This window comes from Xenopus laevis, chromosome 9_10L (assembly GCF_017654675.1).
Source record: "Xenopus laevis strain J_2021 chromosome 9_10L, Xenopus_laevis_v10.1, whole genome shotgun sequence".
Classification (NCBI taxonomy): domain Eukaryota; kingdom Metazoa; phylum Chordata; class Amphibia; order Anura; family Pipidae; genus Xenopus; species Xenopus laevis.
In genome coordinates this window covers 65,270,203-65,295,418 of record NC_054387.1, presented here as the reverse complement: position 1 = coordinate 65,295,418, position 25,216 = coordinate 65,270,203, and the positions used below count along the sequence as shown (strand labels likewise).

Genomic DNA, 25,216 nt, shown 5'->3' with positions numbered 1-25,216 from the left:
TAAAATCCCTTTTAAATCTCACACATACAATAATGGCAGCAAATGAAAGAATTTAAGCCAAAACAGAAGTTGTTTAATGGAAAGAATCCTTTGCAAAGCTCTATAAGCCAACATTTTCCCCTTACTTTGCGCGAAAATCCAGTCGAAAATTTGTCGGTGTCAAAGAATTTTGGACGTGCATCGGAAAATTCGTTTGCATCAAAACCGGCGTGCATCAACATTATTCAGACACCCATTGACTTTAATGCCAGCATCAAAATTGATGCGATCGTCATATTTTACTCAGCCATGAAAATTGACACAGGCATCAAAATTCGCGTTTTGTGAATTTTTCGCCATTTCTCAGGAAATTCGCAACTTTTTCATGGAAGCAAAACTGGACAAATTTGCCCATCACTAACAGTGAGGTATTTTTTACTGAAATGTGTTTAAAAAAGTTGTTGAAATGCAATTTAGATTACTAATTTAAAGGAGAACTAAACCCTAAAAATTAATGTGGCTAAAAATGCCATATTTTATATACTGAACTTATCGCACCAGCCTAAAGTTTTAGCTTCTCAACAGCAGCAATGATCCAGGACTTCAAACTTGTCAAAAGGGGTTAATCATCTTGGAAAGTGTCTGCGACACTCACATGCTCAGTGGGCTCTGAGCAGCTGTTGAGAAGCTAAGCTTAGGGGTCGTCACAAATTATCCAGCAATAAATTTGGTTTGTATGTATTATAAGCTGAGGTTACAATGCTGATTATTAAATTCTGATGCTAGTTGCACTGGTTTCTGTGCTGCAATTTAGTAATTATCTGTGACAAATATGTTCTACGTGTACTGTATATTGTGAGTGGGTCCCTAAGCTCAGTTAATGACAGCAGTACAGAGCACGTACAGTGAATCAGCAGAAAAGAAGATGGGGAGCTACTGGGGCATCTTCAGAGACACAGATCTTTACTGCTAAAGGGCTGTGGGTGCCTTGGGCTGATACAGAAGCCCAAAACATAATGTACAACATTTCTAGCTATTTCTATTGTTAAGCTTTAGTTCTCCTTTAACACCATAGTTTGACTTGTACAATAACTAGTATATAAAAAACATCATGATTATTTTTGGAAAATGTGTAGCTCTCTATAAAATCTAGTAGAAAAAAAAATATCTTCAAACAGAGAATTTGTACCTTTGACTTCAGTGGGCTACCCCTTTAATGCCAATATATATGCATCATATTAAGTACCTTTAAAAATAAATTGCAGTTACAATGGACGCTAATTCATTTATGGTGAAATATTTTGCACAGCTTTATGAATATAGCCCAATGGTAATTGTAATTGTTCATAATCTAAGAGGCCCATTTACTAACAAATTTAGTTTTTTTCCCAAATCTCTACATATTTTTTTAAAAGCTCTAAAAATTCGAGATTTATTAAGTATAAAAATCATGAAAACCATTAGTACAAAACTTCTCCAGGTAAAAGTTGTCTAGGTCCTATAGAAGACAGTGGGAACTGCACTGATCCTATTGGACCATTATGGTGAAATATTTCACAAAGCTTTATAAATAAAGCCCAATGGTCCACCAATTGACTCCAAATAGGTTCTATAAAACAGCAATTTGGCAGGTTTTAGATGGTGAATGTTCAAAGTTGGGTTTTTAAAGAGACAGTACATGATACATTTCGATATTCGATTTTTTTTCGAATTTGGACTTTTCCCTAGTTGAAGTACACAAAAGATATCTCGAAATTCAAATTTGTTCATTCGGAAATTCACCTCGACCTTTGATAAATCTGCCCCTATTTGTTTATCTGCCTAACTAAACTGAACATTTACTGGATGCAATTCTGGGTGCTCATCTGTATGATACTTGTGATCAATAGCAATATATATAGGTGCATGGAGAATATTATATGGAGTTCATTATCGAACATTCATTATTATACATGAGCCCTATAAATGATATAGATGTATATTACATATTGGTTTCAAAGCAGATCAGACTTAAATAGCGATAAAGAATTGAGCCCAGACTTCATAAACAGCGATAAAGAATTGAGCCCAATCACAAGACCTGATTCCCATTATAATAATGTTTTTGCATTCAAACAAATACTGATAAAGTGTTTGTTCCATCTGTAGTTTCTATTACCCATTTATTATACAAAACCCCAATACATAGTAACGTAGTAATATAGTAAGTTAGGTTAAAGGAAGACCCACGTTCTTCTAGTTCAACCTTTTAAGTCAATACAGTATATAACCTGCCTAACTGGTTTATCCAGAAGAAGGCAAAAAACCCAATTTGAAGCCTCTCCCATTCCCAGAGGGGGACATTTTGAATGTGATCCCTTAACAAATCTTCAAATAATTTGTCCACCACAGATGTCAAACTTTCTGGCCTATATTTGCCATTCTGAGTTCGTAAATCCCTTTTTTAAATTCCATATATTATTTAACACTTAAAGAGTACATCAGCAAACGGACAAAATAAAACATGTATAGTATTCACAGACATCTTCTACAGCCTTTGATAAAGGGGGGATATAGAGGGGATGCAAATTTCATAGGATTAATACATCTGAACAGAAATTAGACCTAGTGTGGAATGTAAGCTTCACTTCTGATATGGATTACAGCTGTCAAAAAGACAATTTTAAATGAATACAGAAAATATAGATCTCTTTAGAAAAGTTCTAGTGAATTCCAGGCCAACATTAAATTAATTTCTGAAAATGTAAATGATATCCTAACTTTAAACTTTTAAACTTTTTTTTCTGATTTTTTTCATATCATCCAGACAGTAGTAAGGACTCCTAAAGTGCTATCCAACTGAGAGTTATTTTAGCAAAGACATGTTGCTTGTTTCTTCTTGCGTGCATTTTTTTTTATCATTTGGTTTTAAAACAAAAACAGATGGGACACAGAAGGCAAAACCTGTTTGGTTTACCTTAGTTTTTATAGGCATGTTTAATCAAAGGGAACATCGTATCTCTAGCTATTTGGCTTTAGATTATTGAATAGGGGTTGTCAAATGCATGAATATGTTATACAGTAAATTATTAGTGAGGAATAAATCATATTACTCTAATCCCTGAGAGTGAAGTTGCCTCTATTGTGTGTCTACTGTATGTCAACTTATGAATGGCTTGTCCATAGCATGTGCTTAGACCATCACATGTGAGTTGGACTTTTCCCAACATGCTGAAATCTTTTTTGGCTAGAAAGGCTCATAGCATATGTTTAATCCATTTTATCTTAAAACTATTATTACACTTCTCCTACAGAACTGTCATTGCTCTAATCTACTGATTATTTGCTGCTTGGAATAGGAAAGGATATGGATATGTTTTATATCTCTTGTTTCACTTGATTCCACTTGTGTGGGGCTGTGATAAGCAAACTAGGACCATACTGCACATCTCATTAAATCTGGGGATCATTAGGCAAAAACAGGCTTGTCTGGAAAACAATTGCTCAATTTATGTTTTTTGTGAAGAAAGTAGAAATGGAGTAATGGAATATGAATGAATACATCCTATTGTATATTTTGCATTTCTGATTTAATAAAAAAGCAGCATTTCCACAATAATATGATAAGAAGTAGCTCCTTAAGAAGAAGAAGACTATGAGCTGTAACAACTTTACATTTTATAATGATCCTCAGTTACATTATATTAGTTAAACTTCTTAAACTTCCTTCATGATAAATACAATCTACATTATAGCTATATATCCGAGGGCACAATGGCAAGGCACAAAATTACTTCTACTCTCTGGAATACAATTGGCAGTTATAATTGCTTTTTCTCAAGCAATCAGAGGTGGTTACACAGCTGGTGTGTATAATTTGCCTCAAGTTGGCCAGAATTCAGGTGTTTGTTGTATTATTTTCTTGAGGAAGTGAATTCATTTAAACTCAGCTGAAATGCATAGCTTTGTACCTAAGGGAACATTTAAAAAAAAATGCAAGTCAAACAATGCTGCATTACCAAATGCAGCAGCTGAAAAATTCAGAAAGTGTGAGTTGTCTATCTTTCCATCTATCCTGTCAATATGCCTAATCAACATATATTTGTTACCAATCTACAGTTATTTCCATCTATTGGTGGAGGTGGGCAGAAAACTGGAAAATGAGTGTCAATGTTGATAAATGCAAGGTTTTGCACTTTGGCAGAAATACTATAAATGCAAGGTATACGCTAAATGGCATTGTGCCTCCATAATTGAGAAGAATCTAGGGATTTTTGTAGATAACAAATTGTCTAATTCCAGGTAGTGTATTTCTACTTATTTGCTACTAAAGTACTATCTTGCATAAAAAAGGGCATTAACTCAAGGGATGAAAACATAATTTTGCCTCTTTATAGGTCCCTGGTAAGGCCTCACCTGGAGTATGCAGTACATACTCCAGGAATATAAGTGAGCTGAAGAGAGTGCAGAGACGTGCAACTAAACTGATTAGAGGGATGTAAGTCTTAAATTATGAGGGCAGACTGTCAAGGTTGGGGTTATTTTTTTTTTTAGAAAAAAAGACACTTGCAAGGGACATGATAACGTTTTATAAGTACATTAGAGGACATTATAGACAAATAGACTAGGGAAATATAACTTTCGTTTGCAGGGGTCAAACGTGATGGATGTTGGTCTTTTTCAACCCAATTTAACTATTTAAATATGTATGTATGTATGTATGTATGTATCTATCTAGCATTGATCTATCTATCTGTTGCTGTCTTCTAGATTTTGTGTTGCTCTTTAAATCTTTCTTTCTCTCTAGCTTTCTCTAAATATTTTTATAAACGTAAACAACCATAAATACTGGAATAAAATCAAAGCACATGTTACACTTGTGTGTTGCCTACATTACCCAGCAGGTTTCTGTAGTCTGTCTTAAGCAATTTTCAACTGAGATTTTTCACAGAAACATTCATGGAAAAATATATATATTGCAAAATAGTATGGTAACAAGTAGGGGCCACGTACACATAAATATGCAAGTGAATGTTTCAGTTTTATGAAGCTGTGTACTTCAGTTAATAATAATGACAGTAATAAAAAAACAGATTTATACTGACCTTTTTATGAAAAACGTGAGTACTTGAGAATACTTTGCTTGTCATGCAGAAACAATGGTGTCTTCAAACTAACATAATTGAATGACAACAGTAATTAATGGTTTACATTATGTTTATGGAAATGGAGGAAAATTACTATATTTCTGAAGGGTCTGTGCAAATAAACCATAGAAGTAAGGAAAACAGCAGAAGCAACAACAATTAAAGAAAATCAGATTTGCATAATTTGTATGAGATAAAATCAGTAATATAATGACTCTTTAGAAGAATATAAAGGAACAATGAGGTAATAGCTATCTCTGTGTGTATTATAGAAACTGTATATTATTGTAGTATGGTTGTTATACTTAGTAGCCTTACTAGCCTTGCATATACTAGCTGGGAGTTGTAGACAAGAAACTAGCAGCACACAATTTGCATTAGAAATTTCTTATAAGAAAGAAGGATGTTTTTTTTTTTTGGAAAGGTCAATACTTTTAAGACATGCTTGGAATAAACCAGTTAGGGAGGAACTCAATCAGGTGTTGAAAAACAACAAGATGTCTGCTAATAAATCTGCACACTTCTGTATTCTGAAATAGTTTTTATGTGCTATAATAAGTCATGTTCTTTTAAAAGCATGCCGTGATTGTTGCAATTGTTGGTTTTCAGGGACCAGGGCCAAAAGGGTAATTTATGAACTCTCGAGGAATGTGCAATTTTGAATGCAAGTCACCATTTTCCCACAAATAACGAATAATTACAGTATTATTGAGGTCACCCTCCAAGATGCGTTGGGTGTAATTGGAATCTATGCACCAAAGCAGACACAATTGCACTTGTTTTTTGATGCAAATTTGTACAGGTTTATTAAAGTAGAACACTTTTTATTATTCAGGGTTGCATTACTTCTGAAGTACCTGCAATTGTGAGTGCATTTATAAATTACAGATTTCACTGAGGCGCGCCCCTAGGCCGCGCGGTCCGACCAGGCGGACGCGCGGTCTTAGCGCCCACCTCACCTCACTTTCCCAGCGCGCCGGCGAAAAAACGCCGGCGCAGCTGCTGTAAATGAATGGGGACGCACGCGTCCCCATAATGCGGCTGGGCGGCATGCCGCCCCTATTTTTTTGCCGCCCTAGGCCCGGGCCTATGCGGCCTTGCCGCAAATCCGGGCCTGACCCAACCATTCCATTTAACATGATAAAAAAAATGAAAAATCATCTCCTAAGCCAATGACAGATTAATTTCAGAAAGGCAGCCCAGTGGTACTGAAATGTGTTGTGTTAATTGTAATTTTATCCATCCAAAACATATAAAGAGTTATGCTGTTTTTATGTTTTTCTTATATAGTGTAATAGTTTAACTATTCAATATTGTGTGGTACTTTTGTGGATTTGGTTTGTGAGAGTTTGTACGAGTTTGTACTTTACCTTACAAATTAATACTTTCTTTTGCATAGGGGCACATTTACTAAGGGTCGAATATCGAGGGTTAATAAACCCTCGAAGTAAAATCCTTCGAATTCGAATAAAATCCTACGATCGAACAAAATCGTTCGAAATAAAATCCTTCGATTCGAAAAATTTTAAGCGATCGATTGAAGTATTTTTCTTTGATAAAAAAAAGCTTAGAAAAGTGCTTGGGAGGTCTCCATAGGCTAACATTGTACCTCAGTAGGTTTAAACTGTAGTCAAATTTTTTTTTAAAGAGACAGTACTTCGACTATCGAATGGTCGAATAGTCGAACGATTTTTACTTCGAATCGTTTGAATTGAAGTCAAAGGTCGTAGTAGCCTATTCGATGGTCGAAGTACCCAAAAAAATATTCAAAGTTTTTTTCATTGGAATCCTTCACTCGAGCTTAGTAAATGTGCCCCTTAGTGTTAGACATTATTTCACAACTTTTCATTGTTGGTGTTAAAATTATCTGCATTTTTAGAGAACTTAACAATCTTTTTTTCTTTAAATCAATGATTGTAAAGAATTCAAAAGGGCTTTTTTTCAGGGTTTCATTTGTTAGAAACAGAATAAACCAGTAACAATTTGCATTTGTAGCATACGTTGTCTTTTCAAAGGATTCTTTGACTGTAATGTTTTCCTGAATATCAATGTTTCACATCATTATTCTTCTTTTGGAGTGAACACTGTCCTGTCCTTTTGCACAGAGAAATAATGTACAATCATGCAGACAAAAATTGTCTTTGTAGAGGGAAGAGGTAAGCAGACTTTACAATAGGCATGTATCAATGAAGAAAAGTCAATAGTTTATCAAGTTCAACCTTTCACTGATGCCATAAAATAAGCATTTGGTATACAGGGAGAAGTAAACAGGTATGCTTTGGCCAGTTTACAAACATTGTATACAGCTAAAAAATAACATTTATGAGAGATATTGTGAATATACTTGGCCAAATTATGTAAATCTTCCAATGGCCAAATTATGTAAATGTGTCTAAAATCTTTAGTTTCCTTGTTTATTTCAGTGTCTTGATTCCAATTCTGTCTTTCAATATTTTTATATGACTGTGTCTTTGCAGCACTTGCTGTTATTAGCATTGGGGGGGGGGTCTAGTAGGAAGATTCACCATTATTTAGAAGCAAAAGTGCAATCTAAGCACTGTAGGCTGTTCTGACTCTAAAGCTATTGTCACAAGTGCTGCTTCCTTGGCTGACAGAAAAACACCAGTGGAGACAACACTGATCCTGTTAGCACTGATGTAGCACCTGAGACATGGGCTCCAGTGAAACCATGTGTGCTATTCGCACCAGTCTTCAGGTTCACGCCTTGACCACCTGCACTCCATCATTGTTGCTTCCTTTAATGCTGTACAGAAATTTTATTTCATATTGGTATGAAAGTTACTGTTTGATATAATCAGTAAAAAAGGCAGATCTCCTTATCTTACCTAAATTGCTAAAACATATACAATGACCAAAAAGGTTTCCACTCCAAAAAACAAATGTTATTGCCCATCCCTTGTTTAACGAGTTACACTGATATGGATGTCATCACATTATATCCACAAGCAAATCTGGAAAGAGTCAATTTGTGGCTCTGACACTGAACCTTTCCATGATCTGGTACTGTACATGCTCAATAGTTCAACTCTGGTCCAAACTCCTTACCCATAAGAAGCAATGGATTGTATTTTGAAATACAGTATTAGTCAGTTGCAGTCGATATTATAGATTTTGCTGGTGCATTTATTATGATAACAATGTACTCCTGTCCACAACAGTGTTGTAGCAGCATGGAAAAGTGTGATATAGATGCAACAATATAAAACTAAGGGGAAACTTGAAAAAGCATCAACATCAAATTGATGAGTACCATGGTGACTCAGTGGGTAGCACTTTGGGTCCCAAGTTCAATTCTGCCTGGATTCTACCTCCAAAGAGTTTCAATGTTCTCCCCATGTCTGTGTGGGTTTTCTCTGGATACTGATGTTTCCTTCCACACTCAAAATGTACAGGCAGGTTAATTTGCTTCTGATTAAATTGATCTTAGTGTGTGTGAATGTGATAGAGACCTCATGTCGTAAGCTCCTTGTGGTAGTGACTGATGTGAATGATGAACAATCTCTGTAAAGCACTGCATAAAATAAGTTCTTATGGTGAGGAGTAGTTGAATATCAAGCCTAAGAGAAGTGTTAACTAGGAACTCGAATGGTTAAAAAGGTATGTTATCAAGGTAAGGAAGGGTAAATGACTGAAGTGATAAACATAGTTGAAAAATCAGGAAGAGAAATGTTGTCATACCTTATAGCTGAGCAAAATGTAAACCCTTCTTTTATATATACTGACTGTAGATTTTGATAGCAAACATTTATTATAGGGCATACATTACTTAAATTTAATTCCCCTTCAATTTATTCTACTTGAAGATCCTTTTAAAGCCCAGCTAGCTGCAGAGTGAAGCATTTTTACAACTTGCAGTCTTCCATTTGATTTCAGTAAACCTGTCACTAGTAGTGATGGGCGAATTTATTTGCCAGCCGTGAATTCGCAGCAAATTTCCATGTTTTGCCACCGGCGAATAAATTCACAAAACTGATGTCAAAATGCCATCAAAGTTCTTTTGACGCCAGCAACAATTCTGAAGCTGGCGACAACTGTCGCCGGGGTGAATTTTGACGCCCGCAAATTAGAAACCAAGTCACTCTAGCCTGTGTTTGAATATAACAACTGTATTCTTTCTAGTATCAAATCTGTTGTGTTTTTTTTTCTAGAATTAGGAAAACAACTTTATTTGTATTGATTTTCATTAAAATGATTATTCTCTGTAATATCCAGACAACCTTTTAAAAATGTAAACAACTCACTGTAAACGCATTAGAAAAATTATTTCAGAATGACCTTCCTTGTTTACGTGTTTCAGTTTCAGACTTTGCTTTGCTATAAAATAATATAACATAATATCTGTTTTAGTAAATGAAGCATTAAGAAGTGGAGATTTGAATTTTGGGGCATTATAAAGTGTTAGGAGAATCTACTTTACAACTATTACATCTGCATTAATGTTTATATTTACACCAAATTAGAGCAATGAAATGTAATGGCATTACACGGCAAGATATTAACAAAAATCAAAGTTATGTGAGAATAAAGCATCAACTTGTGTAAAAACTTTCTGAATATTGAATATTTGGCCTCAGGATGAGAAATCTCATACTGTACCTGTATCAGCATATCTTTTGTTATTTGTTACTCACTCAGATTTGTTTTGGCTCCATAGCACAGTGGTTCACTATGTAACTAGACAGGCCTGGACTGGGAGTCAAAATAGACCCTGTCATTCCAAGTAAACCGAGGCCCAAACAGCCTCCTACCAGCCCACTATATGGTAACTTTCTATGGAGCCGTACAGCAGCCCCTCTGGCATTTGCCAGAACCCACAGATTGCCAGTCCGGGCCTGTAACTAGAACGCGCCATTGTTTTTTCAAGCTTTTTAAGGTAATGCATTGTTATGTTTTTATAATATAAACATATGTGTACTCTTTCTTTTTTTAAGAACTGCAAACAACATGTCAGAAAAGAAATTGCCAATATAAATGTGCAATAACAAGAAATGGTACTGAGTGCTACTGCAGAGATGGGTATGAAACAGGACCAGATGGAAGGACCTGCACAGGTAAGTTTTTCTTTGGCCTTACATTATGAAGTGACACTGACACCTGTAGAGAAATATCCCCAACCAACTTTTAGAATAACCTATAGATGTAGTCTTAGCTGTGTATATACATTCACTTATGAGTAATTTTATACAACATAAATTAATCTGATATGGATTCTTCATCAACTCTAACTGCTGATTAGGGCTCCCTCTCATTGAGTATGGAAATCATGGGGCATAAAAAGCTAATCTAGATGGTCTTCTCTATATTATAAAAGTAATTAGTAGCTAAGATTGTGTTTAGTATTTTACAGGCTTTCAGTTCAACAACAGATGGATTAGATGGAAACCCCTAAATATATAAAAAGCCACAGAAGATCTATAAATAATGTTACCAAATGAAATCTATTATTAGAAAAATGACTAGCACAAGAAGTCTGTAGCAAGTCAGTATGGGCCCTTTATGATTGTAAGAGCAGTCACTGTCATGCAAATTTCCCAGCAGTCATTGCACAAAAACGACCTTTCATATGACAAAAGATGCTTGATCCATCCCACTGGTGTACCCAATTGAGAGCTGTGCATCTATTGATGAAGGGTAAACCTGGAGCTACCACCATCTCTGAAAATTGAGGAAGCTCCAGGGTACACACTTGTGCCTAAAAATCAAGTTCACATGTCCTTATGATGGTGAATGTTGGAAATGAATCTCAGTCTTAGAAAATGTCTGGTGCAATTGCATCCAATTTGCATCAAAAAACATTGCGGAATTGCACTGTCCATAATTCCTTCTGGCACCTCACCCCTTCAAGTCCATAATTGCACTAAAATTATGGGTGAAACATTGCATTGTGGGTAAAAAACCTTATCTGTCTATGCACTTTTTATGCAATTCCTGGATTCAGTTCAGTTCAAACCCTGGGTTGACTGTTTATCAGTTAAGACAAAAGCTATAATGCAAATATCTCATAAATTGCTAAAAAGCTCAGAGCAACACCATGATAAAGTCTCCATCACTTCATTTTGTGGGTTTAGCTCAATAACTTTTTATTTCTAAAGAAGCTGAAAAAATGTATTAACAAAATGAATGTGTGGCTTGGATGCTGCATTATCATGCATGCAAGTTGTAAAGTGATGTTATGTATTACCTTGAAATCCCCTTAGCACTTTGGAGAGTAAATTGAGCAAGATCATTTTCATACCATGATGTGGCCGTGACTATTTATGATCACTGCAATAGTTATCACCAAATGAAAAATACACTGCAGCCTGCTTAAGAAATCCAGAACCTCTGCACTTGTACCTATAAAAATGACTGTACAGATTTTACACTTTTTATAAATAGGAACATAACTGGCACATCATACCCTGAAGAAAACTCGAGATAGAACAAATGCTCTTGTTCACTGTGTTATAGCAACATCACATTTTCAGTCTTTTGAAATTGTCTTTAAAACAAGATTGACGTATAGTCTGTTAACTTAAGTATAGACCATTATCATCATTATTATTATTATAATTATTATACTCAGATCATCCTGTAAAATATATATTAAATATAAATATATATGTATAAATAGTGCTTTGTGACTTAATTTGTGTCACATGACAAAAGATAATGTTACCCCTGTTGTAAAATATGAGAATAGTAGAACTCATATACAGTATATTGTCATAGCATTCCTTGGTGACTTATAATATACTTATATATTACAGTATGGAGAACATTATTCTCTATATTATTATATCACTTATATTTCTTAAAACCTGCTCTTAGCTGCATGATGGGTTCTTCTATTTTTTTCTTTACATACCAACTCCTTCCTCAACTTCCTACCAATACGTTTCTGACTGCTCTTCTTATACTTTTTTTCATGCTTATACTGTTTTACAAAAACAAATTCAGGGTGCACGATGCAGTTTTGGACACAAATTATTATTATTATTATTTTTTATAATGCCAGCATAACTGTGGGCACTCTGACTTACATCCACCTCCATTGCACCTGATCAAAACATGACTTAGTATAACTCGATGTCGTTCCCCAAAATCTGTATTAACCCCCACTAAATAATCGACCATAAGACTTTTTGGGTGAAAAGGCCGCAGCTCGTTTTATTCCATAACCTTATTCAAAACTTGATAAAATTATCCACCAAAAAACCATCGTTATTATTATCAAAACAATGAGTAACGATTTGACATGTGTAAAATTACAAGACTGCATATAACATTTAACCATGTCTTTGCAATAACAGTATTCCTGTAAACCTACCCATTCTCCAGCCTAAGGCTTAACCACCATCACTTGTTTTCCTGGCTCTTCCCGCCTCTCTCACCCCTATTTAATAACTAAGGCCCTCTCCTTAAGCCTCACCTTCCTTTTCCTACAATCCCCAGAATGCCTAGCATTCCAGGCACAACCTTATTGTACTACTCGTCCCTCAGTCATGCCCCTCTCCGCTTCACCTGTCCCAGGGGTGCTCTGTGGGCTTCTGACAAACTAGCACGTTTGATGAAAATCAGGCACAAGTTGTACCTAGCATTTTCAAAGTGGGGACTGAATCATTTTCAGAGCACCTATTAATCCAACCTGCTTTGGGAACCCTGGATCAAATGCCAGGTATAGGCCTGTAGGTCACCATAGCTCCAGAATTCCCCAGCAGCATTAGGCTCATGTGTGCACCATTAATTGAAAGATGTAGGATGCACTGGCAACCATGTGGGGAATGCAGGAGTGCATATTGATGCAAGTATCATGAATTTGTCAAAATTGCATTAAAAGTGCTTCTTTGTTGCATCAAATACAACATATTTACTTAATTTCCCTCTCCCAGAATATCATGTATGCACTCCTGCTTTCTATATTCCTCTTGTATGAAAGAAAAGAGCAGTGGACCACTATGAGCTCATCGCCTCATAATCCTTCTCACTTTGTCATCTTCTCCTTTGAAAAACCCTTCATACTTCTTCTCAGTGCATTACCCTTCAATCCCACCCCCTTAAGAATATAAAATAACAGTATTGCATCTACTGTACATCACATCACATTCTATCAGCAGACTTGTGTCTGAATATGAGGCTGCCAGAGAACACACAGGACTTTGGAAGCAACATGGCTATTAAATAGGGATAGCTTTCTCCTCCACCTATCATTTTGGCAGTAAAAGGTTAAACATATTGTAAATAACCCTTTCTTGGCCCAAAACAAGGTTTAAGCTTGATTTGCAGGAGAGCACCATTACACCATGGTCAATTCTCTCAGCTGGGCTCTGACTATGTTGTGTGCAGAAAGGGAGAGATGTTTTTTAATCTCTGATTACACTTCACAAATCACAATCAAGATATTCTAATTCCAGAGGTTTTTAAAGTGGTAGTTTACTTTAAGCTAACTTTTAGTATGTTATAGAATGACCAATTTTAAGCAACTTTATAACTTCATCTTTTTTTATAGTTTTTTAATTATTTGCCTTATTCTTCTGACTCTTTTCAGCTATCAAATGGGGGCCACTGACCCCACCCAAAAAAAAGAAATAATCTGTAAGGCTACACATTTATTGTTATTGCTACTTTTGATTACTCATCTTTCTATTTAGGCCCTCTCCTATTCATATTAGAGTCTCTTATTCAAATGAGTGCATGGTTGCTAGGTTCATTTGGACCCTAGGAATCCGACTGTTTGAATTGAAAATTGAAGAGCTGTTGAATAAAAAGCTAAATAACTCAAAAACCACAAGTAATAAAAAATTAAATATAACTGCAAATTGTCTCAGTATATCACTCAGCATCATACTTAGGGGCAGATTTACAAAATTCGAGTGAAGAATTCGAATGTAAAAAACTTTGAATTTCAAAGTATTTTTTGGGTACTTCGACCATCGAATTGGTTAAATTCGTTCGAATTCGAACGATTCGAACGATTCGAAGTAAAAATCGTTCGACTATTCGACCATTCGATAATCGAAGTACTGTCTCTTTAAAAAATACTTCGACCACCTACTTCGGTAGATAAAACCTACCGAAGTCAATGTTAGCCTATGGGGAAGCCTATGTTCGAAGGATTTTCCTTCGATCGTTGGATTCAAATCCTTCGAATCGTTCGATTCGAAGGATTTAATCGTTCGTTCGATCGAACGAAAAATCCTTCGATCGATCGATCGAAGGATTTGCGCAAAATCGTTCGACTTCGATATTCAAAGTCGAACGATTTTAGTTCCCAGTCGAATATCGAGGGTTAATTAACCCTCGATATTCGACTATTGATGAACCGGCCCCTTAAAGTTAACTCAAAGGTGAGTTTAACCTGAAACACAGGTTTATTTTATAACTTGGAGATACTCGTATAGCACACTATTGGCCATATTTAGCAAGTTATCATGTACTGTTCCTTTAAGGATTCAAATTCAACTATTCTTGGTAAAGAAACTCGAATTGAATTTGATTTGAATTTGATTCGAGTTTGCAGGTGGATCCTTTTCACCCTAATTTGAAAAATTCTAATTTTTATTTTTGATTGGTCTTTTTTTTTGAATTTCGAGTTCATGGGAGTTTTTATAAACTCCCATAAACTCTTAATTTGACCCTTGATAATGATAAATATGCCCCAAATAAGATAAAGTAGATTAAGCAAAAACTTTCATAGGCAGAACACACTGGCACCACTGTAGAGACTAGTTAGTAGGTCCCTGTTCTCCAGCTTTTACTAAAGGGATGGTTCCTTTAGGGCACTCTTCTTTTCTGGGGCCTTGTGACCCAGGGTCCCTAGCAGAGCAGAGTTGGCAGGGGTAAGGATATTTAGCAAGGCATAAGAACAAAGCTCCACAGCACCTTTAATACATGTTACTTTATTTAAAACATTAGCATAAAATGCAGAGTACAATTTCCAAGTTCATAAAACAGAAATATAAATATCGAGAAGAGTGAAATACTGGGATGCCTTTCAGGTCTAACCTTTGTGCTGAACTTGCATTTACTTGTTTATTTTAGATATCGATGAGTGTGCAGCATATGGATCCTGCAGTCAGACTTGCAGAAATACACTTGGATCTTACACATGCAGCTGTATTGAAGGTTACTTAATTCAATCTGACAATAAGTCCTGCAAGGCAAAAAATGGTAAGCAACCCTATTTCGGAATATGATTATAGAATTCTCTGGGGAGGTGGGAGCAGAGGGAGAAGCTTTTATTTTTCATGTAAATGAGAAGAGAGCTGACAAGTATACTTGTTTTATTAAAACATCCTCCACAGCTTAATCTTTTAATATGCAACAGACCATATTTCTATGTAGGGTATAACTAGCAATAAGGGACTGATATACTCAGAACATAGACTGACAACCAACAAAGTTTAGTCTAGTTAGTGTAAAGGTTGACAACCCAAAAATGCCCCAGTCGATGGTATTTTAAGGGTGTGCTTTTCATGTTTCAAGAACCATGTAGATATTAGGGATGTTCTAAATCTGTTATTTACTTGATGTGGCCAAATATTATGTTATTAACTAAACCTCAAATTTATCTGGTTGGGCTTTTTGGGACAAAAACTCAAACTTTTTTTTTTAATTATACCTGATGCTGCAAAAAGCCATCTCAGTCCAGTCAAGGGAGAGGCACCTATTTCAATTTGAATTTTTCCTGGACTGTGCTGGGTTTAGCCCAAAATCCAACTTTTTGGGGTTTTAGGGCAAAAATACGAAAAAATTCAAGCAATTTGGGAAGAAAGACTGAAAAATTAGAGTGATTCCGGTTATTGCTGGATTTTATAGCGTTTTTTCCATGATACAATTAATTTAGGTTATTTTTTATTATTATTAATAAATAAGGTCAAATTGAGTATGGGAGTTTGTTCGTGGTTTTTTCAAATAAAATATGAGATAAATTCAGATTTCAGTAAATAACCCCCAAACACTAGATTTTATAAATAGTGATGGCGCGAATTCGCAGCAAATTTCCACATTTCATAAATTCACAAAACTCACCTGAAAATTCGCCTGTGTCAAAAGAATTTCGACACGCATCGGAAAAATCGCTTGCGTCAAAACCATTGCACGTCAACATTATTCGGACGCCCATTGACTTTAACGCCAGCATCAAAATTGACAGTGTCAGAACTGATGCGGGCATCAAAATTCGAGTTTTGCGTATTTTTCGCCATTTTGTGAGTTTTGCGGGAAATTCTCAAATTTTTTGGCAAAACAGCAGAAATTCACTTATCGCTATTTATAAATACTAATACCCATGTTACTGTATTTAATGTAGTTTGGCTGGGATTTCCTATTAAAGGTATACTGTCATGGGAAAAAAACTTTTTTTCAAAATGAATCAGTTAATAGTGCTGCTCCAGCAGAATTCTGCACTGAAATCCATTTCTCAAAAGAGCAAACAGATTTTTTTATATTCAATTTTGAAATCTGACATGGGGCTAGACATGTTGTCAATTTCCCAGCTGCCCCAAGTCATGTGACAACACCGTATTAATATTTTTATTACTTAAAAACAATTTCATTTTTTGATGTTACTGGTCCTTTAAGTAAACTAAGGGGTGTGGTTTTGCATTATTTGAATTCTACCAGGTACTTAAATATCATTTTGTTTTCTTTAGCTGATGGATTCTGGTGTGATCATTATGCAAGACCACACACAAACTGCCATACAATTAGGTCAGAAATGTGTGGTCTTTAAAAAACCTATTTCCTTTGAATTTGTTATGTGAATTTTTTGTTGTTCCATTTAAAATCTAAACAGCAACAAGTACAACTCTCTCAATTGCTAAGAAAATACTGTACACTCGGAAGAAAATTGAATGAAAAAAGCTACCTTCATTATTTAAATAAATGGTTAGCACAAGTTCAACAATTTCCAGTTTTAATAGCTTTATTTTCCCGATATGCATTAAGGTTCAATTAAAATGGGCCTGAAATGAACAGTATTTAATTAAACAACTTAGCTGTGTCAAAGATTTGGACTGACAAATTAACATGGCCTCCTTTGCTTGTCATTATGGTATAATTTGCTTGTTCTAATAACTTCTGTTTTTAATTTGCTTTGAAATAATTTATTTTAACATACAAAAAAGATTCATCTTAAATGTTTTCATATTTTTACAGACCAAGCACTGTCAGAACTGTTCTTTAAACCTTCTAGCATCTGATTCAGTGGCCTCTCAGTGTTTCCTTTTATATTTTATAACATTAAATGCAATTTAATTGCCATGCTTTATAGAAAAGAAACCTCTTTGTTAATGTTTATGATTAGGAGATTTCACCCCAAAATGCAACCCCCCCATTACAGATGGACGAAGGGTTAGTCTGGATCTTACTACAGTCTCTCAGGATGAAACTTCAAGATGTTCCAATACAATCAGTTAATAAATACAATAGCTATCAAGTCAATTTTGTTGATGGTTTTGGACCAAGACAGGAAGGATGGTAGAGAGAACCTGTAGATAATACACACATGAAGTGTCCAATCACTCACAGTGGAACGTCTCTATCCCTTAATGTATACTTCAGTTTAGCATTTAGTGAAAAAAGATACAGAACTACCTGGAAACTCTCCTTTTAAATACTAGATATATCTGAAAATGGTAAGTTTCCCAAAGGAAACATCTTCCTATGATACAAATTTGATATGGCTTCAGTTGTTTATTTTTTAGCAGGTATCATTTGGACATAAATGTTAAACTTGATGGATATGTGTGTGTTTTTTGACCTCAGCTACAATGTTACTATTATGGGGGCTGTAATCGGGTTAAAGGTGCCAGGTCTGGGGATACCAAATCTTTAATAATATGGGAGAAGTTATGGCTAGTCCTGAACTCAGCTCCTCTGAGGTCTTAGAATCAATGTAGTCAGTGCTGATTTTCTTATGTATTTTGACCTTTTAACCACATTTTCTTTTTCATTCAGCATAGCTATAGCTCACATAGCTCTCCATGTCCCTCATGTTAGTTTAGTTAAACAGATCAATGGCACACTGGCTCAGTGGTTCGCAGTGGTTGCAAATAATGTGTATGTTCTCCCTGGGTACTCTGGCTTCTTCCCACACTCAAAAACATATAGGAAGGTTAATTGGCTACAGATGAAATTAATCCTAATGCATGCTATGGGGCACATTTACTTAGCTCGAGTGAAGGAACAGAAGAAAAAATACTTCAAATTTCGAACTTTTTTTGGGCTACTTCGACCATCGAATTGGCTACTTCGACTACGACTTCGAATCAAACGATTCAAACTAAAAATCATTCGACTATTCGACCATTCGATAGTCGAAGTACTGTTTAAAAAAAACTTTGACCCCCTACTTCGATAGTAAAACCTACCGAACCTCAATGTTAGCCTATGGGGAAGGTCCCCATAGGCTTTCTAAGCTTTTTTTGATCAAAGGAATTTTGTTCGATCGGTGGATTAAAATCCTTCGAATCGTTCGATTTGAAGGATTTAATGGAACGATTATTCCTTTGATCGTTCGATCTAATGAATAGCGATAAATCCTCGACTTCGATATTCGAAGTCAAAGGATTTAACTTTGACAGTCGAATATCGAGGGTTAATTAATCCTCGATATTCAACCTTAAGTAAATGTGCCCCTATGTGTTAGATACCTTAGATTTCACGCACCACTAAGGCAGGAACCTTTGTAAATAACTTTATAAACATTGATACAAAAATGAATCTCAAACCCAGTGCTCCCCCAGTCCAGCGATATAGTAGAGCTCTCTTCAACCTTCAATCAGCAGAATTTCATTAAGAATTGCTGTACACCTCAAATTACCAGTGGTAATGAGTGGGGAAAAACAGAAAAATAAAATTAGAAAATAACATAGAGTAGTATCTTAAATACCATTCACACCCAGAGGTTTTCAGAGGAGCTTTAATCAGTGTGCCCTATCTGATTGATATAGAAAGTGAAGTGGTTATAGTTACAACACACGTGCAGTGAATAATTGTGTGTAAGAGGATTAGGGTAGTATCAATAACCACACTAGAATAAATGCGTTGATTCTAGCAGTCAATTATACTCACAAAAGCACATAAGATTAAGGGGTTAATCAGAAAACAAGTATTTGATCCCCGCTTTCGACCTTTTTTAACCCTATGTGGGCAATAAAAAGTGACGTGCAGGAGCGTTGAACAATGTTTCATAAATAATTTAAAATACACTTACAAAGTTCTTTGTAAAACGGCATGTAAAATCAAAGGCAGTCCCTGCAATTATGTTGTGTCTCTCTCTTAGCGTCTCTCATGTTTCACGGCGCATGTGTCTGCTTCTGAAACTCTCGCTTCTACACCTCCTTAGTTCACCACTAACGCGTTTCGCCAACAGGCTTCCTCCACGAGCGATGACAAGACTTCCGGGTAGTCGCTCTTTAAAGTCCCACATAATTGAAGTTTGAAACGTTATGGTCCTGAAGAATTGTCTCATGTTGATACTAAGGCCATAATAGCAATGTTACAAGTGTCAATTGTAGCCAATTAGGACAATGCAAATACATTAGCATCAAAGCAAAAAGGCTCTCAGGTTAAAATCAACAGTTAAGCCAAGAGGGGATATGATTTTATTTTATGTATCCACCAACTCTCTCTCTCTCTAGTGTGGAGGCAGCCATGTCAGTGCATTGTGCCTGATTCTGAACTTTGAGAAGGAGCCAGGACTTCAGGAAAGAACTGTTTTGAGGCAGTTATTGTTTATCCCTTCTCATTGTACTTCAATATGACCCAAATCATGCTCCTTGGCAGCTAGTGGTAGACATGAAAATAGCACCCAAGCAGGAAAAAGCGGAGTATTTTCATGTCTACCCCTATGTGGGACTAGGGATGCAATGCAAACTTATCCTCCAGCAGAGGTGTCAGGCAGCTGCTGTCTGGTTAACTGCCTATTGTTCTGTTGATGGGCTGCTGGGGGGGAGAAATGGAGGTGATATCACTCCTACAGCAGTAAAGAGTGACCAGAGCACAAGTCACATGGTTGGGGGCACTTGGGACATTTTTAAAATTAAAAAAAAAAAGAAACCTGTTTTGCTCTTTGGATTTCAGTGCAGAATTCTGCTGGATAACTGATGCATTTTTTTTAAAAAAAAAATGCTTTCCCCCAACAATATTCCTTTTAAGGACCAAATCCTACAGTGCAATATTAACAAGATCTATAAAACATTTCTGTTGTTGTGTAGCTACAAACAGGCGAATGCCTACATTTAGGGGGTTATTTACTAAACCTCAAATTTTACCTTATCTATTAATAAAATAACCTGAATTTATTGGATGACGCTAAAATAATAAAATGTAGCTAAAACCGAAATCAATCTAATTTTTCAAGCTTTCTTCCAGAATCACTAAAATTTTTCAAGTTTTTGCCTGAAAAACCCCCGGGAAGTCGGCTTTTTGGGCTAAACCCAACGCAGACCATGACAACTTCAAATTGACATAAGTGCCTCCCCCATAGACTTATACAGGACCTTGAAAGATCTGCAATGGCAGATTTTTAGATTTGGCTTTTTGCAGCATCGGGTACAATACATCTCAAAAGGTTTTTTTTCCATGAAAAATTCGAGTTTTTGCCCCTAAAAGCCGACCAACTGAGGTTTAGTAAATAATCCCCTGAGTGATAAGCAAAACTGCCTCGTTTAACATCACTGAAAGGTTTAAAACCGTGGAAACATTTTTCCCACATCAAATGCATTGGAACCAGTGCACATTTTTTCTTGAGCTTTTTCCTCATGCCAAATGCAAAAAAGTCAACAAGCATTTTTTTCAAATGCATTGGAGTCAAGTGGTGTTTCTTCTCATGCCAAATGCATGAGGTCCCTGGCACACAGGACGTTTTGTCACTCCTGATAAATCATTATCCTACCGTGGGCAACAAAACGTCCCTATTTTCCTGCCCATCAGCAATAATGTAAATCACCTGTGGGGAAACATATAACACTAGTCGCTTCAGATTTCCAAAGTAGCCCGAGGAGAAAGGAAACCTCAGGCTACCTAAAATAAAGCTTATTTTTCCCTTGCAGTAATTTACATTTTTGCCAGTGGGAAAGCATTTTCAGGAGATTAGTCAAATGCAGTAGGTCAAACTTACAGCAAGTGACTAATCCCCTAGCATGCTATCACCCTTAGTAAATCTGTTCTTTTTCTCAAATTTTTTCTCGTACCAAATGCATGGGGGTATATTGTCTGTAAGTTTTTCTGTGCCAAATGCATTGAAGTCAAAATGTGTTTTTTCCCCCTGGCTTAACAACATCATAACAAAGCTGTGTCAGTGGAAAAAATCACTCATTCCTACCTACAGCACTGTAAGTTGGCATAGTTTAAAGTTATGATTAACCAAATAGTGAGTTCTGTGTATGCACTTACCGCTGACAACAGTGGGTCTGGGTGCACATGCCCCAGACCTTCAGCAGAGGGAATTTGCATGGAAATACATCATTGCAGACTGTAACCAAACTGGATCAATTATAGGCTGTCTTTGATTAAGGGACCCATTTATTTAACCTCAAATTTATCTTGTCGAGGTGTTTAAGGGGAATATTTTTTTTAAATTAGAGATTTATCATACCCCAAAGCTACTTAAAATCTGAATGTGAAAAACTCCCTCTAAAACCTGTCAAGGTCATGTAGAAGTCAATGGCAGATGTCCCTGAAGTTGTTTCTTGACATTGTGATTTGCACTGGATATGACAGGATTTGACAAGTCTGGGTTTTCGTCCTATAATTGGAAAAAGTCAAGTTTTCACAGTGACACTTCTATAAAGTCAACACAAAATTTATTAAAGAAATAAAAGGTTTTTTTGCGGGTAAATAGGCTATATTTGATCATTCGAAACGAAGTAAGATTGAATTCGATCGAATTTGATTCAAAGTATTTCTAAAAAAAACCTTTGATTTTTCAAAGTCCACCAATTGACTCCAAATGGGTTCTAGAAGGTCCCCCCTAGGCTAAAACAGCAATTTGGCAGGTTTTAGATGGCGAATGGTTGAAGTCAAATTTTTAAAGAGACAATACATGATACATTTTGATATTCCAATTTTCAAATTTTTTTCAATTTTTTTTCAAATTTGGACTATTCCCTAGTCAAAGTACACAAAAATAGCTTGGAATTCAATTTTTTTTACTTTGAATTTTCAATTTGACCCTTGATAAATCTGCCCCTAAATTAGTGTCCATTGGTGACACAAAAAGTGCAAGACTTTTTATTTTATTCATAATGAAAACTGAATCCAAATACTTTTAAACAATAATGTGTGGCTCAATGGTTTTCAACTACTTGGTCTGGTTTGGTGCCAGTCTGCAATGATGTATTTCCATAGTTTTAAGGTATCTCCCTATTAAGACTATGGGGTATATTTATCAAAGAGTGAAATTACGCCACTTTCCATTAATTTCTATGGGATTTTTAAAGGTGTATTTATCAAAGGGTGAACTTTCACTTTCACCCATTGATAAATATGCCTTTCAAAATCCCATAGAAATGAATTGTGAGCTGCGGAATTTTACTCTAGTGGCGGAACTTCACCCTTTGATAAATTTACCCCTTTGAGGCAACTTCTCACTTTTGAATTGTGTTTATAACAAGGGAATACTTAAGGGAATATAAAAATATGGTATCTGTGAGGAAATCCAGGCAAGTGTCCCTGTGGTGGAGTGCTATATATTTAATAATGGCCCCACATTAATTTCTGGCTACTTGTTTGATGGATATGAAAGGTGAAGGAAGAAAGTAGGACCAGCCAGCTTGACAGACATTGACATCTTCTACTGGCTAGATGAGCTAGTAAGAATTTCAAAGTTAGACAAAAGACTGGATAATGCACCCCCTCTTTTTATGTATCAATTAGTGTATACAATGGAAGAATGCAAAAATAAAAGTATAGTGCCCTTTTAATAATAAATTCAGCATTTATAACTATGGAATAAGCATTTCCCTTAAGCATAACGCTGCTCTGAATAACTAACAACAATAACAATAGGCACCGTTTTGTAGTAAATGCATTTTAGGGAGGGAGGGAAGATGCAGGGGGAATAATTCAGCAGCTTCCTTGTTAAGGACATTTGTTTCCATTGTTGCAGAGTAAGGTAAAAACTGGCAACAAAAACCCCTACAACTCCACCCTTATGTTCAGCCTCATTCTTTTATATTGCAAAGATGTAATATCTGGGAAGGCTTCCAAGATGATATTTTAAGAATGCTGGGAAGTTAGGATTGTTGGCACTAATCAAACCTCACATTCTGTCACTGTCAGTAGCAAATGTTTTCATACCACATGCTGCAGAAAGCATACAGACAAAGAATAATGGGCATTTACTTGGAGTTAACCATGGGGAACTTTTTATGTATCTGCATTTCTTTCACATATTTCCTGTTATATTGCTGTTTACTTTCTGGATCCTAACAACACATTTAGCGAGAAAAATTGTGTAAGCAGGAAAGTGTATGAAATGTTTATAATAAAATGCAAATTTTCGTCTGTCTTATTTTCTCATACTGTATAATGGATCTACTCAAGTCCGCCTATAAGGTCCTTAAAAGTACAGATTACTGTCCAGAATACTAGCAGATTACTATTTGACCTTTCTGCCAGAGGGTTATCAGATCAGGGGCCCTTATGCCTCAAATGCATAAAGTCTTAGAGCACTAAGAGGCACAAAATCAAGCTCCTTTCAGTATGCACTTGCTTATTGGACATACCGGAACTCTATGGGGCTGATTCACTAAGGGTCGAATATCGAGGGTTAATTAACCCTCGATATTCGACTGGGAATTGAAATCCTTCGACTTCAAATATCGAAGTCGAAGGATTTAGCGCAAATAGTGCGATCGTACGATCGAAGGATTATTCCTTCGATCGAAGGATTAAATCCTTCGAATCGAACGATTCGAAGGATTTAAATCCAACGATCGAAGGAATATCCTTCGATCAAAAAAAGTTAGCCAAGCCTATGGGGACCTTCCCCATAGGCTAACATTGACTTCGGTAGCTTTTAGATGCCGAACTAGGGGGTCGAAGTTTTTTTTAAAGAGACAGTACTTCGACTATCGAATGGTCGAATAGTCGTACGATTTTTACTTCGAATCCTTTGATTTGAAGTCGTAGTCGTAGTCAAAGGTCGAAGTAGCCCATTCGATGGTCGAAGTAGCCCAAAAAAAACTTCGAAATTCGAAGTTTTTTTACTTCGAATCCTTCACTCGAAGTTAGTGAATCGGCCCCTACGTGTTGCACTGAATTAAAATTCCAGCATGGTGTCAGACAGTCCTGTCCATACTGCCTGTCATAGGGCAGGTGGTGATGACGGGGCTGTTGTGCACCTTGGGCCCACTGGTGCTCCCTCAGAATGACATGCGACTCACGAATGCAGTGCTGTTGAATGTAGGCAGCACTGTATAAAGTGCAAAGTGCAGGGCAGGGTGCAAAACTGAAAAAACATGAAGCCTTGCACCCATGTTTTTCAATTTGCACCCGGCCCTTAACTTCTAATGACGCCTTTTGAAGTTTAACTAAAAGTGATTAACATTATAATGTGTGCTAAATCCCTGTACTATGTTTGACCCTGTTAAATTTTAGTTTATACAGTCCTGATAATGGGGCAGATTAAAATTCAGTGAGAAAATACATGTGAAAACACATGGATGAGAAGCAATTTGGGATTCAGTTCTATTCAGAAAAACTTACCACACTGTTTATCAAGTGAAAACTCATTTAAGTCTATAGGAAGAAAACTGGAACTGAATTTGGACAAAAGCTTTTACTTCTCAAATTGAATCTCATCCATACGTTTTCCCGTGATAAACAATGAGATACCTTTTTCTCACTGAATTGAATCTGACATATTGTTGGTAATTTTATGTTGACATACTAAGGGTTTTATACAGGTTAAGGGCATCATAACTCAATTGATCACATCACATTCTATCATTTTTCCTTCACTTGGACGTTGCCATCCGCTCTTCCTCATTTGACAGTTGCACTTGTTCTCGGTTTATATTTATGAATTGGAATGCTTGCTCCACTGAACTTCAGCATATTTCTTATACTGATAATGATATGTCCCTGTTTTTACAGAATAT

General features: G+C 36.1%; 1 protein-coding gene across 1 annotated transcript in view; it reads left to right on the top strand.

The window, feature by feature from the left end:
• Positions 1-25,216, top strand: part of LOC108701836 (low-density lipoprotein receptor-related protein 1B) — a 676,036-nt gene that overhangs the window by 193,522 nt on the left and 457,298 nt on the right. Inside the window, exons 4-5 of the mRNA XM_041576281.1 lie at positions 10,058-10,177; positions 15,147-15,275. Coding sequence (XP_041432215.1) covers positions 10,058-10,177; positions 15,147-15,275 — 249 coding nt within the window. The remainder of the gene's footprint in view (positions 1-10,057; positions 10,178-15,146; positions 15,276-25,216) is intronic.